Raw genomic sequence first — 14,433 nt, 5'->3', positions numbered from 1 at the left:
TCAGCAATAATGAACAGTTAAAGTTAAATTCATCAGATATTCATCATCAGCTGCTTGGGTGGCAAGGCTGATATCTGGCAACCCTTTTCTCCTATCTTCCTACACTGCCATTATAACGTGGACCTCACTATATTACAATGCGGAACTTCCTAACAAGATGACGGATTTTTGCGGCAGGGTACTAGCCGAGTTTCCATACTGTATGTAAACTGGGTCCACGTTATAATGGTAGTGAAGAAAGATAGCAGAACAACGTTGCCGAGTTCCTTGAATTGACTCCATCTTGCCACTGAGTATACACAGCTGTTACTCAATTCATCCCATTAAATTTGATCTAATATTAGTTTTAATTTCCTTAATAAGATAATCAATTTAATGAATATAATAGAATGGAATAGAATAGCTTTTATTGATTAATCAGAAAACATACATTACAAATTATAAATTTCAATCCATGTAAGCATTTAACCCTTGGTCAATGACCATCAGGGTGAGTTGAGCATTTTCATTATTATATTTACAATGTTCTTTACAAATACATTAATAATGTTTAAATCTTCAAGAGACAGTCCAATAGAGATCAAGGAACAAATATCACAATTAGTGGTTGAACTGAGCTATTAGATAGTGTCTATATCTCCATGCATCAGAGCAATAAGCAACAACACACTGCCAATTATCATCATTCACAAGAGTTCTCATTTGTGGCCATGAGAGAAGTGTTCTGCCAAAGTAGCGTCGCCTGTACTCGCCGAGAACCGGGCACCTGCCAATGAAGTGGGCAACATCTTCGTCTTCCTTCAGGCTGCACAATGAGCACGTCTTGTTGCTTTGTGTGAAGGAATACTTGTTTAATTGTACAAGCTCGTTCCTGGCCTTCAAGTACCACTTTATTACACTGAAGTCATGTTCCCTGAAGACTCATTCCAATGGCTGAGTTGACTCCTGAGAGTATATCGTTGACTTGATATCATCTGCTGCTCCTGTTCGTGCAATTTTCTCGCTATAGACGTCAAGGTGTCGTCCATATTGAGCCTTCCTTCGGCAATACCCTCCAATATGATGTTGAATGATTATTCTAATTGATGCCAGTCCTCAAACTTAAAAACTCTCTTTTCAATCATGGCCCTCATCAGAATCTTCGGGTATCTATCTTCAAGAAGCTCCAGACATCTCTTGATAAATCCGAATTGCAGTCTCAGAGTATACAGCAAAATTGGCTGGAGTCCAGTTTCAAGGAGCATGGCGGAATTGGGGGCATAAGCTGGCAAACAGAACACTCTCCTGATAAAATCCCGCTGTATATCTTCCACCAAGTCGAACATTCTGCCCCCCCCCACCACACCTGAGCCGCATAGCAGATTATGGCTCTCAAATTTTATTGCATCGTTCAACAGTAAGTTATTGAACAGGTTCAATGCCATTCTTGCTGAGGCCAACTCTCTCTGAAGTGTTCTGTCATGGACAGCCTTGACGATAATTTTAATCCCAGGTACTTATATGAATTGACCACCTCAATTGGTTTTCCCTCAAACCACCATTTCTCATTTCTTCCTTGTTTTCCACCATTCCTGAGAACAACTATTTTGGACTTATCAAGGTTGACGAGAAGGTTCCATTTGTTGCAATATTTCTCCAGAGCTTCAATCATCTTTTTCAGATCAAGTATATTTGATGCCAGCAAAACAATATCATCAGCATATGCCAATAGCTTTATTCTCATGTCATTCACTTTCATGCCTCCCTCCATATTGTCATCCAAATCATTTAAAAATGATGCAAAGAGTAGTGGGCTCAGCAGACATCCTTATTTGACACCTGTGTGGGTGTGAAATGCCTCTGAGAGGCCCTCCCGGCTCCAAACTCTTGCATTAGTCCCAGCATAAATCATTTTGAGGATTCTCAACATTTTTGAAGACATTCTCATTTCTGACAGCTTGAATAATAATGAGTATCTGTCAATTCGTTCAAAGCAGCTGAGAAATCAACAAAGAAAAGACTTTTAAAGTTAAAGACTTTTCGTCTTTTAACTGTCAGCCACATCTTGACAACTGCCATCAAACTAAAATTAATTAAATTCATCAATAAAATAAATTTCCCATAATTTGATTTGAAACTTTGCTTTCATAACTGAGATTAGATTTCTATTTTCATACAAAACTGAAATGGCGGCTAATTTAAAAAGCTGAGATACATCAATCTGAACTTCAAAATAACAGAAATTAAGTTATTCAGTAGATATTCTATTCAAATTTCTTTTAAAAATAACAGAAAATAGAAATCCTATTATAATAAGATAATTTTGATAAAAATAATTCTGAAATAGCCTTTCAATATTATCACAGAATACAAGGAGTTTTCACATTATACATACATTATAGGAGTTTTCTCTGATATTATTTATACCGGTAGCATTAGGCCTAATCTATATAAATGTAGGCTAACAACTGAAGCATGGACGAAGTCTATGATTATCATATTATTTAAACTGTCATTTCCGGTATATTTGTGTTTCTCATACGGTAGGTATTATCTAAAAATATTTCATTTATTAAAAAATACATTTTAAATCAATTATTCGACTTGTGTAGTATTTTGGTAGAATGAAAACAAAAACATGGCGGCTGAGGATTGTTTGCTAACATCTGTAGGGTTATAGTCAGGGCCAGTGTCACTGTCAAAAGTAAAAATGAAATATTTCTAGCCACTGACAACAAAGCTAGAGAGAGATAGCGCTATCTGTTTTGTTGCATGTTAGACAAGAATAGCAACACTATTGTCAATCGTATACTGCCATTATATAACGTGAACCTCACTATAGTGTGCAACGGTGCAGTGAATCAGCCTAAGGCCGGTTACAGAGCTCGACCGACCGACAGTGCCTATGCTCCATCCTGATCATACGCATCCATACATCAGTTTTTCTGACTCACAAAATGGACGCCTTTACAGATTGTTTGATTGCTGTTTATTGTCTTCGTAAAGACAATAATCTTTCGTAACGAAAGATTAAAAGACGTAGATATCAAGTTCACCCGATGGTCGCCCAAAGAGCCTTTCAAGGGGAATTCAGTACCATATTTACATCATTGCTTGAGGATGGAAATAAATTTTTTAACTACTTCAGAATGTCTGAAGTTTCAAATGAAAATTGCAAGACTTCAGTATTGCGCTAGAACTCGTAGAGAACGGACGTATAGTGGAGTAGTAATAGTGTAGTGTAGAAGTAGTGAGTCAGCAGTTTGTTCGCGATTAAAAGTGAAACAAAAATATTGCATCGAGTATCGGTCGTCAACCGCGGTATTTTATGCAAGCAAAGCGACCTGCTTTTCGCGGCAGTAATATAGCTCCATTCGCGTTTCCGTGCGCGTGAGTGTTGATTACGAGTGATGTTTGAAATGTATGGTAGCGAAATCGCACTATGTCCGACTTAGTGAAGCCACCAAGTTTTCCTGCATCAGAGCAAGAAGAAAAGGAAGCCACTAACGAGAGCATGGACACCAACAACATGGCAAATACACCAGAAATCCAGTGTTCACCGGATCAATACATCAAAGCAAATAAAATCAAATCTTCAGTCGAGCAGGTACTTTTCATCGCCTGGAAGGAATCTGATGAGAAGAGGAAGGAGCTAGAGAGAAGCAACGCCGAACTCTTGCAAAAAATGCAGGATTTGGAAAAAAGATTTCTCAATATTGAGAAAAAGATCCATAGCCCACAGCCTACCAGCTCAGCAGCCGAGAACTACTCGACAAATGAAGAAGAATTGGCTAAAGATGGGCTCAACTGGCACTCCTATGAAGATAAACAGTCGAGACCAATAAGAGTGATGATTAAAAAGCTTCATCACTCTTGTAGTACAGAAATGATTCTGGAAGATTTGAAAGTAAGAGGATTGAAAGTTCTAGAAGTTGTAAACAAGCTGAGGTGGAAGACAAGAGAACCATTAGATATTTTCATGGTATCATTCAGTGCGGAAGAGGATATAAAAAAGTATTTGAATTGAAAAATATACTTGGCTGTAGAGTGGAAGTTGAAGCATTGAAGAAGGCCAATCTGATACCGCAATGCAAACGTTGCCAAGCATACGGCAACACTAAAAAATATTGTAACAAGGAGCCTAGGTGTGTTAAGTGTGCAGGTAAACACCAAACAAAGGAATGTTTGAAACCCAACGATGCTCTACCAAAAGTTATTCATTGCGGTGAAGCACATCCAGCCAGCTATCGTGGTTGCACTGTTGCAAATCGAATTGCAAAAAATCAGGAATTCTACTAAAACAAAAACTATTGCAGATTCACGAAAGAAAATCATTCAAAATATCCCACCAAAAATCACAGAAAAGATCGGAATTGGAAGAGCCAAAAAGTGAAGTAGAAGAAGGCACCAATAATATTTTGCAGCTTATCTTGGCAAAACTGGATAGACAAGAGCAAATAATCACCTCACTACAATCTAAACTTCAGAAGTTAGAACAGAGTAGACTACTGAAATTCAAATTATTCATTCACTAAAAATAATGGAATGGAACGCGAATGGATTGTTACAACGGCAACAGGAGTTAGGAGCAGTTCTAGACATAGAAAAAATAGATATATGTCTTTATCTGAAACTCACTTTACAAATCAATCGTTTATCAAATTCAAAGGCTTTAAGATCTATCATGCTTTACATCCCAGCAATGTCGCGAGGGGTGGGAGTGCCATCATTATCAGAGACAATCTACAACATCATGAAGAAGTGAAACATGAAAGTGATAGAATTCAATTGATAGGTGTAGCAGTTCAAGCGGTAAATTATCACTTCGTTGTTGCAGCTATTTACTGTCCTCCCAGATATTCCATCAGAAGAGAGGAGTATTCGACATTGCTTGATATGTTAGGAGAAAAATTCATTCTTGGTGGTGATTTCAATGCAAAGCACGTGCATTGGGGATCGCGCTTAACAACTCACAAGGGAAGACAGCTCTTCGAAGCAATGAAAGAGATGAGGTGCGAAGCTCTTTCAACTGGTAAACCAACCTACTGGCCCACCGATACGAGGAAAATCCCAGATCTCATAGATTTCTTCCTGACAAAAAATATATCAGTTAATTATTTGCATTTAGAGGATAGTTTCGACCTTAATTCCGACCACTCACCCATCATTATGACTCTGAGTGATTCAATTCTACGGAAGGAAAATACTTGTCCAGCGTTAGAAAATAGCCGCACTGATTGGGATGGCTTCCAACAGATGCTGGAGGAAAGAATAGAATTGAACTCACCATTAATGAACGAAGAACATATTGATCGGGAGTTGGAGAAGTTTGTGACTGATATCCAAGAGGCAGCATGGTGTAATACCCCACAAATCAGAAGAAGAACCACTGGAAATAATTACCCTGCGGAAATCAGAGAATTGATTGTTGAAAAACGAAGAGCTAGAAGGAGATGGCAGCAATCACGTTCTCCCCAAGACAAAAGAGTTTTGAACAATCTAACTCAAGAACTAAGGAGAGAGATTCAATGTATCAAGGAAGAATCAATTAATAGTTACTTGAGGAACTTGACAGCAGAATGCAGTACGGACTACTCACTCTGGAAGGGAGCTAAAAAAATAAAACGAACCATTCAACAATCTCCTCCTCTCAGAAAGCAGGACAGACAATGGGCAAAGAGTAGTGATGAAAAGGCAAAAACATTTGCGGATCATCTTGTAAAAGTTTTCCAGCCAATCAACTCAGGTGAAGAGGGAACTTTAGAAGCGGATGAGAATATCTTACAGCCGAATCAAGAAATAATGCGTGTCACAGTAGAAGTGAAAAGAGAAATAAGAAATCTGGATAACAAGAAAACCCCTGGATTTGACATGATAACCGGCTCAGTCCTCAAACACCTACCAAGGAAAGCAATAGTGAAATTAACAAACATTTTGAATGCTTCTTTCAGACTAAAATTCGTACCAGGAATATGGAAAGTAGCAGAGGTTATAATGCTACTGAAGCCAGGTAAAGAGCCACATGAAGTATCATCATATAGGCCAATATCATTGTTACCGGTCCTATCCAAGTTGTTTGAAAGGATTTTACTTAGTAGGCTAAATAATTGAGAGACAGCACATAATTCCAAATCACCAATTTGGCTTCAGAGTGAAACACTCAACAATAGATCAAGTGCATCGGATTATAAATGTAATAGAGAAGTGCTTAGAAGAGAAAAAAGTTTGTTCAGCAGCTTTCCTTGATATAGGGCAAGCTTTTGATAAAGTATGGCATGAAGGTCTCATTTTCAAGCTCAAAAAAGTGCTACCGAAGCAATATACAGATATATTACAATTCTATCTGACTGACAGATACTTTAGGGTCAGGCATGAAAGTTCATATTCTGATTTGAAGGAAATTAAAGCAGGAGTTCCTCAAGGCAGTGTTCTGGGACCAGTTCTTTACCTACTCTATACCAGCGATATTCCCAGCCTTGATGAGAATACTACAGCAACATTTGCAGACGACACAGCCATATTATCAGTAGACAGTAATATTCATATTGCAACAGAGAAACTACAGAGATCCATCAACAAAATTCAAGATTGGACTAGAAAGTGGAGAATGAAATTGAATGAAACAAAGTCGATTCACATCAATTTTACCAATAAGAAGGACCTGCCCATACCAATAACTATCAACAACCAAGTTGTACCATATGCTAATGATGCCAAGTATCTAGGTATGACCTTGGACGCAAAGCTTCGCTGGAAGGCCCATGTCAAGAAGAAGAGAGAAGAGCTTGGAATCAAATATAAGAAGCTGTATTGGCTGATCGGAAGAAACTTCATCCTTTCAATCCGAAACAAAGTACTTCTGTACAAACAGATATTAAAGCCAGTATGGACGTATGGTATACAACTTTGGGGGTGTACAAAAGACAACATCAATGTCATACAACGTTTTCAAAACAAAGTGCTACGGAACATTGTGGATGCTCCTTGGTATGTCAGGAACAGCGATCTTCATAGAGACCTGCACGTCAACCTGGTGTCCACCGAGATCCAGAGGCATGCGGAGAGGCACGAGGGGCGACTGCACCAACATGACAACGTCGAGGCGATCCAGCTACTAGACAATGGAGGGTTGGTGCGGAGGCTCTAATGAGGAAACCGTTTGAACTAGTGTAGTGCTTGTTCAAGTAGTGTCCAGTGAAAGAGCAGAGCAGTGATTGAGTGAATCTAGCTTCTATAGTGCAGTCAATAAGTGTACATATTAATTAAACAATAGCAGTAAGAGTTCCTAATGAGAAATTCACTGTTTAATTTTTCAAGTAGTAATTTAGGATAGAAAAAATTAGCTCATTAGTCTTTAGACTAGATGGCTATAGTATTGACCAATAGAAAAAAAATTGCAAGACAACTTGAAACGTGAAAACTTATTTCGAGCTCCAGTATCACCATTGGAAAGACTTGCTGTCACTTCAAGGTAGCTATGAACCTTCAGATAATAAATTTAGATAATGACTTAAATAATGTTGGCTTTAGATAATGTAGATAATAAAAATAATTATTTATAATTTTTTAAATAAGAAAGTCAGAGATGATTGAAGGAATGAATAAAAACATAATGATTTCAAATATGACATCTTTATTAATTGAATTAATTTATTATTCTATTTAATTCAGCACATCAGTTGAAAAAAATTGACTGTCTGATTCTTGTGTGGTTGTGGAATGATGTGAATCTGTATGTGAAGTTACTATGTGGTACGTAAAACTGGAGGGCTGCGGAGCTGCTTCACCATTGTCACTCATTGTTGCTATTTTCAACACCTCCGAACGAAAATTCAATTTCTGAATCACAGAGAACGACCCTACTATTGGAATCAGTGAAGTAAAAAATGCTAGATCATCATTATATAGCATTGACCGGCTCTCTTTGAACATTTTCAGCATTTCCTTTTCAAAATCTGTTTCATCCTTATATCGAGGTATTTTTGTTGTGCCTCTTACTTTGCTCTGTATCTCATGAGATTCAATTGCAATCGCATGAGATCGCTCAGGACAGGTCTCAGGCCCTGAACTGTTCAATTCGTAAACATCTGAGACTAGGGAATCCACAATTTCTGAATTTCCCTGTTTTTTGTCAAGAAATTGCATGGAATCATAAAATATATATATATTTTTTTTCATCCCGCTGCTGCCAGAACCGGACTTTGTGTAATGAATTGCGGATTTGGATCTTGTATAAGCATCTCGAGCTTTCCTCCATTTTTGTTGTATTAGTTTCTCTGTAACAAAAAAAAATCAAGGCTTATTTCTGTCTTTTAGGTACTTGGCAACTGGTCACAGACTTGCATTACAGTTATCGTCTTGGGGTGTCAACAATCAGTTCTATTGTTGAGGAGGTTTGCCAAGCAATTTGGGAAATTCTGCATGAAGAGTGTCTCATTGCCAACATCGCCAGAAGGATGGTTTCCTATCATCAATGGATTTAATGAAATAGCTCACTTTCCAAATTGTGTTGGCTGTATACATGGAAAACATGTGAGAATAATCAGTCCCGAACACAGTGGAAGTATCTATTCAAATTACAAAAAAAATATGTTGTTTTACTTGCTGTATGTGATTATGACTATCGTTTTATGTACATCAATTTTGGTTCCTGTGGAACCAACTCTGATTCTGACATATTCAAAAATAGTAATTTATTTCAAAAATTACAAAATTGTGAAATGGGTTTTCCTCACACTAAACCATTGCCTAATACAGCTGAACCACTTCCTTATGTGATTATTGTTGATGCGGCATTTGGTATTTCAAAACAAGTATTACGACCATATGCACGAAGTAACATGACTTACAAAAAGAAGATATTGAACTATAGACTTAGGAACTATAGACAAGGAGATATATTGAGTCTACATTTGGCACAACGAGTAATGAATTCCGAATATTCCACAGACCAATGAACACTTCTTTGAAAAATTCAATCACTATTATCAAAGCTTGTTGTATTCTACACAATTTCATCAGAGAACGAGATGGTTACAGAATGGAGGATACGTTAACAATTGAAGGATTACAACCACCAACCAATGACAATGGTCACATACATAATATTAGATCAGGAGACATGTTGAAAGAAAAATTTGCAAATTACTTTATATCTCTAGAGGGTGCTGTGCCTTGGCAAAATGATTATACGAGTATATTCTGAATTGATAAATATTTATGTACCATTATAACAATAAATGGACAATCATGAAGATTAAATTTGTTTTTTTTTTTTACTTACCAAGATCTTTTTGCTCAGACGGTGAAATTTCGTGAAAATTTGGAAAAAATGCTTCACAAACTTCTTGCCAAGCCTTCAACTTGGCATCACGATCTTTATACAATATTTGACCGAGATTCCACAATGATTCACGAAGACGAACTTCGGTTATTAACCGTTCGGTGTAAATATTTTTAGACATTTTACTTGAATAATTTAGGTTATTTACTATAACAATAATTAATAATTGTTTAGATTGAAGTTTTTAGCTTAAGTCGGTTTTTTTAAATTGTTTGTGGTTATGGCGCGAGCGGACTACTGAACTGATCAGTACAACAGCTGTGAACTCTTCTATTTGCTTCAATAGCGCGTCGGTCGACCGATGGAACGGATGCGCGCGAGCTCGACCGATGGTTTTCGTACGCAGTATAAAACACTTGGTCCTGACCGTACGCATGCGTGCCGTCAGTCCTGCTCTGTACGGATACATGGAATATCTATGGAAAAAAAGCGCGACTGACCTACGCACTGACGGTCGGTCGAGCTCTGTAACCGGCCTCGGTAAAAACTCGTGATCTACGGTGTAGACCAGCCTGCAACAAAACTTCATGCATTGAACCTTGAGGAACTGAATGGCTCAACTTCCCATTTATTTGTCACAGTAACTCGAAAAATGGTTCAAATAGGTACTTGATGAACTGATAAATTGATGATTAAGAATGTTGTTCATTTCCCAATCATTCATATTGAGTTGAGAATGATGTTGTATCTGTGAATTTATAAATGAATAAAAAATTATACACTCGCCAAAATGCAAGTGATTTTGGGAGTGTTATTTCTAACCTTTGCTTGCAACTCGTCGACCTGCTTCTGCATGGGGTCTTTCTCGAACTCGAGCTGCTGAGCCCTGGCCTCAACCACCGTGAACTCAGACTGCAAGCGCACATTTTTTGCCGTCAACTTCTGCGTGAATTCGAGCATATCCTCCTCACGCTTCCTGCAGCTCTCCATGTCCTGAATCAGGTCGCTGTTGCTCTGTCTCAGCCGCTCCATCTCACTCTGATTGCTGGCCAGTCTCTCCTGTTCACTGTTCCACAAAAATAATTCATCAACCGTCAAGCGAACACTCACAGATCGAATCAATAAAAGAGTAATTCTATCGAATTTGATAATCATTTGTGCATATTTAATTTGTGAAGTTGAATGAATGAATGAAATAATTACAAACATCTTTTTGGTTATAATCTAGCACCACATTGACTAATAAATTAGCAATATTCTTTCATCATAAACTACTGAAAAATGTATTGCAGGCCGAGTATTTAATAAAAAGTATCATGATTAATTTATCGGTTTCATTGAATGAAAAGTTTTTAAAAGTAAAAATATATTAATAGTTTTCTTCAATAAGGAAAATTTATATGGATGTACTTTCTACTTTCACTTACCAACCAATATTGATTGAAATTGATTTCTAATTGAATATTGACGAATGATTTCCAAAACAATAAAAATATAAACTGTATTTCACTGATTATTTATGAAGAAATTATAAATGATTTGATAAAAGAAGAAATAAATTATAAAAGATTCATGATGGATTCATCATAAAAGATTCATTGATGATTTATAAAGCATTAACAGATATCCTTCTGCCTGTTGTATTCGTCTCTGAAAACGATTGTCTTTACATGAAGAATCGTTTGATTGCAAAGACTCGATAAATATGATAAGCTTGGTTCTATCGGTTTTCCCCGTTAAAAGAGTAACCAATACATCCTCATGTTCCCCACACACCAGCTAAGGGTTCATATACGTCAAAAATCCTCAGTAAATGAAAATGTGAGCTGTGTCGGTCTGGATATCTTTGGTATCTTAGTATCTTGATATCTCGGTATCAGTTAAGTTGTTTGGCTTGTCTCTTCATAGTTTTAATTGCTATATGTCATATTATAAATTGATCTTTGCTTCATAATCTTTACTTTGCAGTTCCTAAAATTTATGTTCAGTAATGATAATAATTCAATATCATATTAAAATCTCAATGTTAGAAATACTAAACTTAATAATTATATTTTATAAAATAATTTATTTTATATTTAAGAGCGTAAATTGTATTTTGAAAAGTGAAAGTGACATAACCAATATTTTGATTTGGACAGTATACTATAAATTGGAAATGGGACAGTTTTGGGCATGAGCCTGTTGTGCCTTTCCTCATTTTAAGTATTTGTGCACAATGTGATAAATAAATAAATATTCAAGCAACTATTCTGTTGTAGCTTAGGCCTACTCATTACATAGGTTTTTATTATAATAGTGGATTCTATTAATAGGTTTATTTAAAATTCTTGCACAGGAAACACTTTTGGGCTATATCATGCCTGTTGTTTCCAAAGTTGTATCTTTTTCTAAATAAATAATGCACCTTTAAGGTGACTCCATGAGTAGGCATTATATATCCAACAAAAATGTGTAGAATCCACAGCAAAAAAGTAAGATGTATTATATTGGAATACTTTAACATAGGTTACCATTGTAATCTAGCTCGCAGAGATTCCATCTCTTGGACAGAAGCTTGAAGCTCAACAATTATTTGACTTTGAGAGTCAGTCAACCTTTTCAGCTGATTGATATTTTGCTCGTACTCCAATCGCTCTTTTTCTAGTTGCTGAATCTAGAACAGAAACAGTATAAATATTATTGACAGTTTTATTGACCTGATTTAAAAAGAACCATAGCTTAGAAAGCTCTGAATCATGTTTACAAAGTTTTTAATAAATTTAATATTTTAAATTACTCTAACATTATAATGAAAATATCAAATTAAAACGCCTTATTCAAGATGTTTCCTCTAGTGTCTAGTGCGTGTGATACTGGTAAATTCCTCAGCAAAGTGAAGTTTTACATTTCTCAAAACGGTTTCTATATTCAACTGTAGAGTATAAACTCAATCCAAATCTTCTGGTTTACGAGAAATCTAGTCATGAAAATCTTATCTCCCTTCTAAAATCATGAAAATAGCTTAACGGATCGGGCTTTTAATTATGATACAGTACTAAATTGCTGTGTTAGCACATCCTTTATTTTCCGCTATTTATTTCAAACACTCATGCACGAAGTGTACACTTACCAGTAGCAGTGGCAATCTTTACGACCTGAAGTAGATTATCATCAGACTGAAAAAACTGACTCAAGTGTCAAGGCTATTGTATGGTAGGAGATGTAGGTGGAGGAATTGGTGGGGATAATAGGGTGAGGTTGGTGGATGTGCTAGTAGGGCGGTAATTTTGAATTGTGAACTACCTATTTTGTCAAAAAGTGTCTAGGATGAGAAGTTTATTTGATCATTTAGGATATTATTGGAGGACATTTGGTGTGGTTGTAGATTTCATATTGTTCTAGTACATTTAGTTCTCTGCTTTTTGTGTGATATGGAGCATTTCAAGATTGTTGGCCATGTCAGTGTATTAGTCCAGTCACTTTTTACATTGGAGCTTGAAATTTATATTGTAGTTCCGTTTTTTTAATATGTTATTTGGATACATGAGAGAAGTCCAGATCCAAATTGGTGAATTATTAATGAATAGGTAGTTGAAGTAATGAGATTCAGCATACCTTGACTGACAAAGAGGTGTTCTCATCGACGGTGCTCTGCAGTTCTGCTCGACAAACTTGCAATTCGCTGTGCAAGTGTTGGATGGTGCGTTCGCGGTCTTCTTTTTCGTGCTGCACAAGCATGAGTTGCACCTGCTCTTCCTTCAGTTTTTGACCTGAAGTGCAAGTAATAGCATTTCAGAAATATTACTCTTCAGTCTCAAGTCAGTATTCTTAATCCTATTTATTCGAACATACAGCTTACAGCTATCAGACTGATTTTACTCACCTAGAGTAAAGGCTTTGTTTTCCTCAGAATCTTGAAATTGTCGAATAGTCTCTAGAGCATCCTGTTTGGCTTTCTCAGCTTCTTGTAGAGACGACTGAACCTTAGCATTAATTTCATCAAGTTTTTCCTCAGCTTCCTGAACGGAACAAAATACACATTGAATTTTATTAATCCATGAAGAATAAAAAATAGTACGATAATTCGCAATTCAATGAAAACCAAACAGTAATCGTATCAATGAGGAATCTTTATTTTATTCCATAGATAACTAACCCAAGCATTTTTCCAATTCAAGTTTCTGATATAATACAGGTAATATCGGGGCACCGAGCTTCGCTCGTTATTTTTATTTATTGATAAACAGAACACAATACTCTAAAATGATCGTGTTTATATTTCACAGCTGGCTATACGTCATCTTATGAATTTCTGGGATGCGATATTTTGATTTTTCACATACTCACTCGCTCACTCACTTTTTTAATATCTACAGACGACGAAAGTCTCAGCTGTTTCAGCCAAGGATGAATTATCCTTTTAATGTCGTTCAGCGTGTTTTCCCAAGGATGAGTCCTAGTGCAATCGAATTTTTATATATAATAAACCTACTTTGTTCCAAATTTTGTGAAAATCATTAGAGCCGTTTTTGAGATCCGTTGAACATAGATAACCAGATAGATATAAAACTACAGAAATTGGTCGCTTGATATAATAGGATAATATTATAAAGTTTTTTTATAGTCAATCATGAGCTTCATTTAATCACATAATAACTTTGAATACAATTGATAGCTTGGAACATCAACTTTCTTGATCGTATAAGACTAAGAACAATCATCATAACGACGAAGAACAATAATTGGTGGAATAGGATCTATTCCAATAATTAAACTGAAAACAGATTTTTGTGATCAGAAAACTTTACCTTGCGACCTTCAGTTTCAGATTTTAATTTATTCTGCACCCACTTCAATTTAATATCACGATTTGTCATTTCATCTTTCATATGTTCCACTTCCTTTTGAGCTGTCGACAGTTCTGTGCACTAAAACAAATATAATAGGGAATTTGCTTGATAAAATAAAAAACTACAATGAAATCATAATATTATTGAATCTAAAGCAAGGGGATTTTCATCATAATTATAGTACATGTAAGTGATAAATTACTATAATATTACATAATATAGTAAGTAATAAATTGAATGCAAAAGAAGAATTTTATATATGTGGGACTGCAAAGTTAAATAGGAATAATTAAATAAATATAATTCAGTTTGACTTGAATAATCCTATTTTTGATAAAA

General features: G+C 36.0%; 1 protein-coding gene across 1 annotated transcript in view; it reads right to left on the bottom strand.

The window, feature by feature from the left end:
• LOC111053561 (coiled-coil domain-containing protein 186) overlaps positions 1-14,433 on the bottom strand; it is a 51,688-nt gene that overhangs the window by 15,080 nt on the left and 22,175 nt on the right. The window contains exons 6-10 of the mRNA XM_039426966.1: positions 14,053-14,172; positions 13,128-13,263; positions 12,860-13,014; positions 11,776-11,918; positions 10,085-10,328 (exon numbers count right to left, since the gene is read on the bottom strand). Coding sequence (XP_039282900.1) covers positions 10,085-10,328; positions 11,776-11,918; positions 12,860-13,014; positions 13,128-13,263; positions 14,053-14,172 — 798 coding nt within the window. The remainder of the gene's footprint in view (positions 1-10,084; positions 10,329-11,775; positions 11,919-12,859; positions 13,015-13,127; positions 13,264-14,052; positions 14,173-14,433) is intronic.

The sequence above is a fragment of the Nilaparvata lugens genome, chromosome 4 (assembly GCF_014356525.2).
Source record: "Nilaparvata lugens isolate BPH chromosome 4, ASM1435652v1, whole genome shotgun sequence".
Taxonomy (NCBI): Eukaryota; Metazoa; Arthropoda; class Insecta; order Hemiptera; family Delphacidae; genus Nilaparvata; species Nilaparvata lugens.
This window is presented reverse-complemented; position numbering and strand designations above follow the sequence as displayed.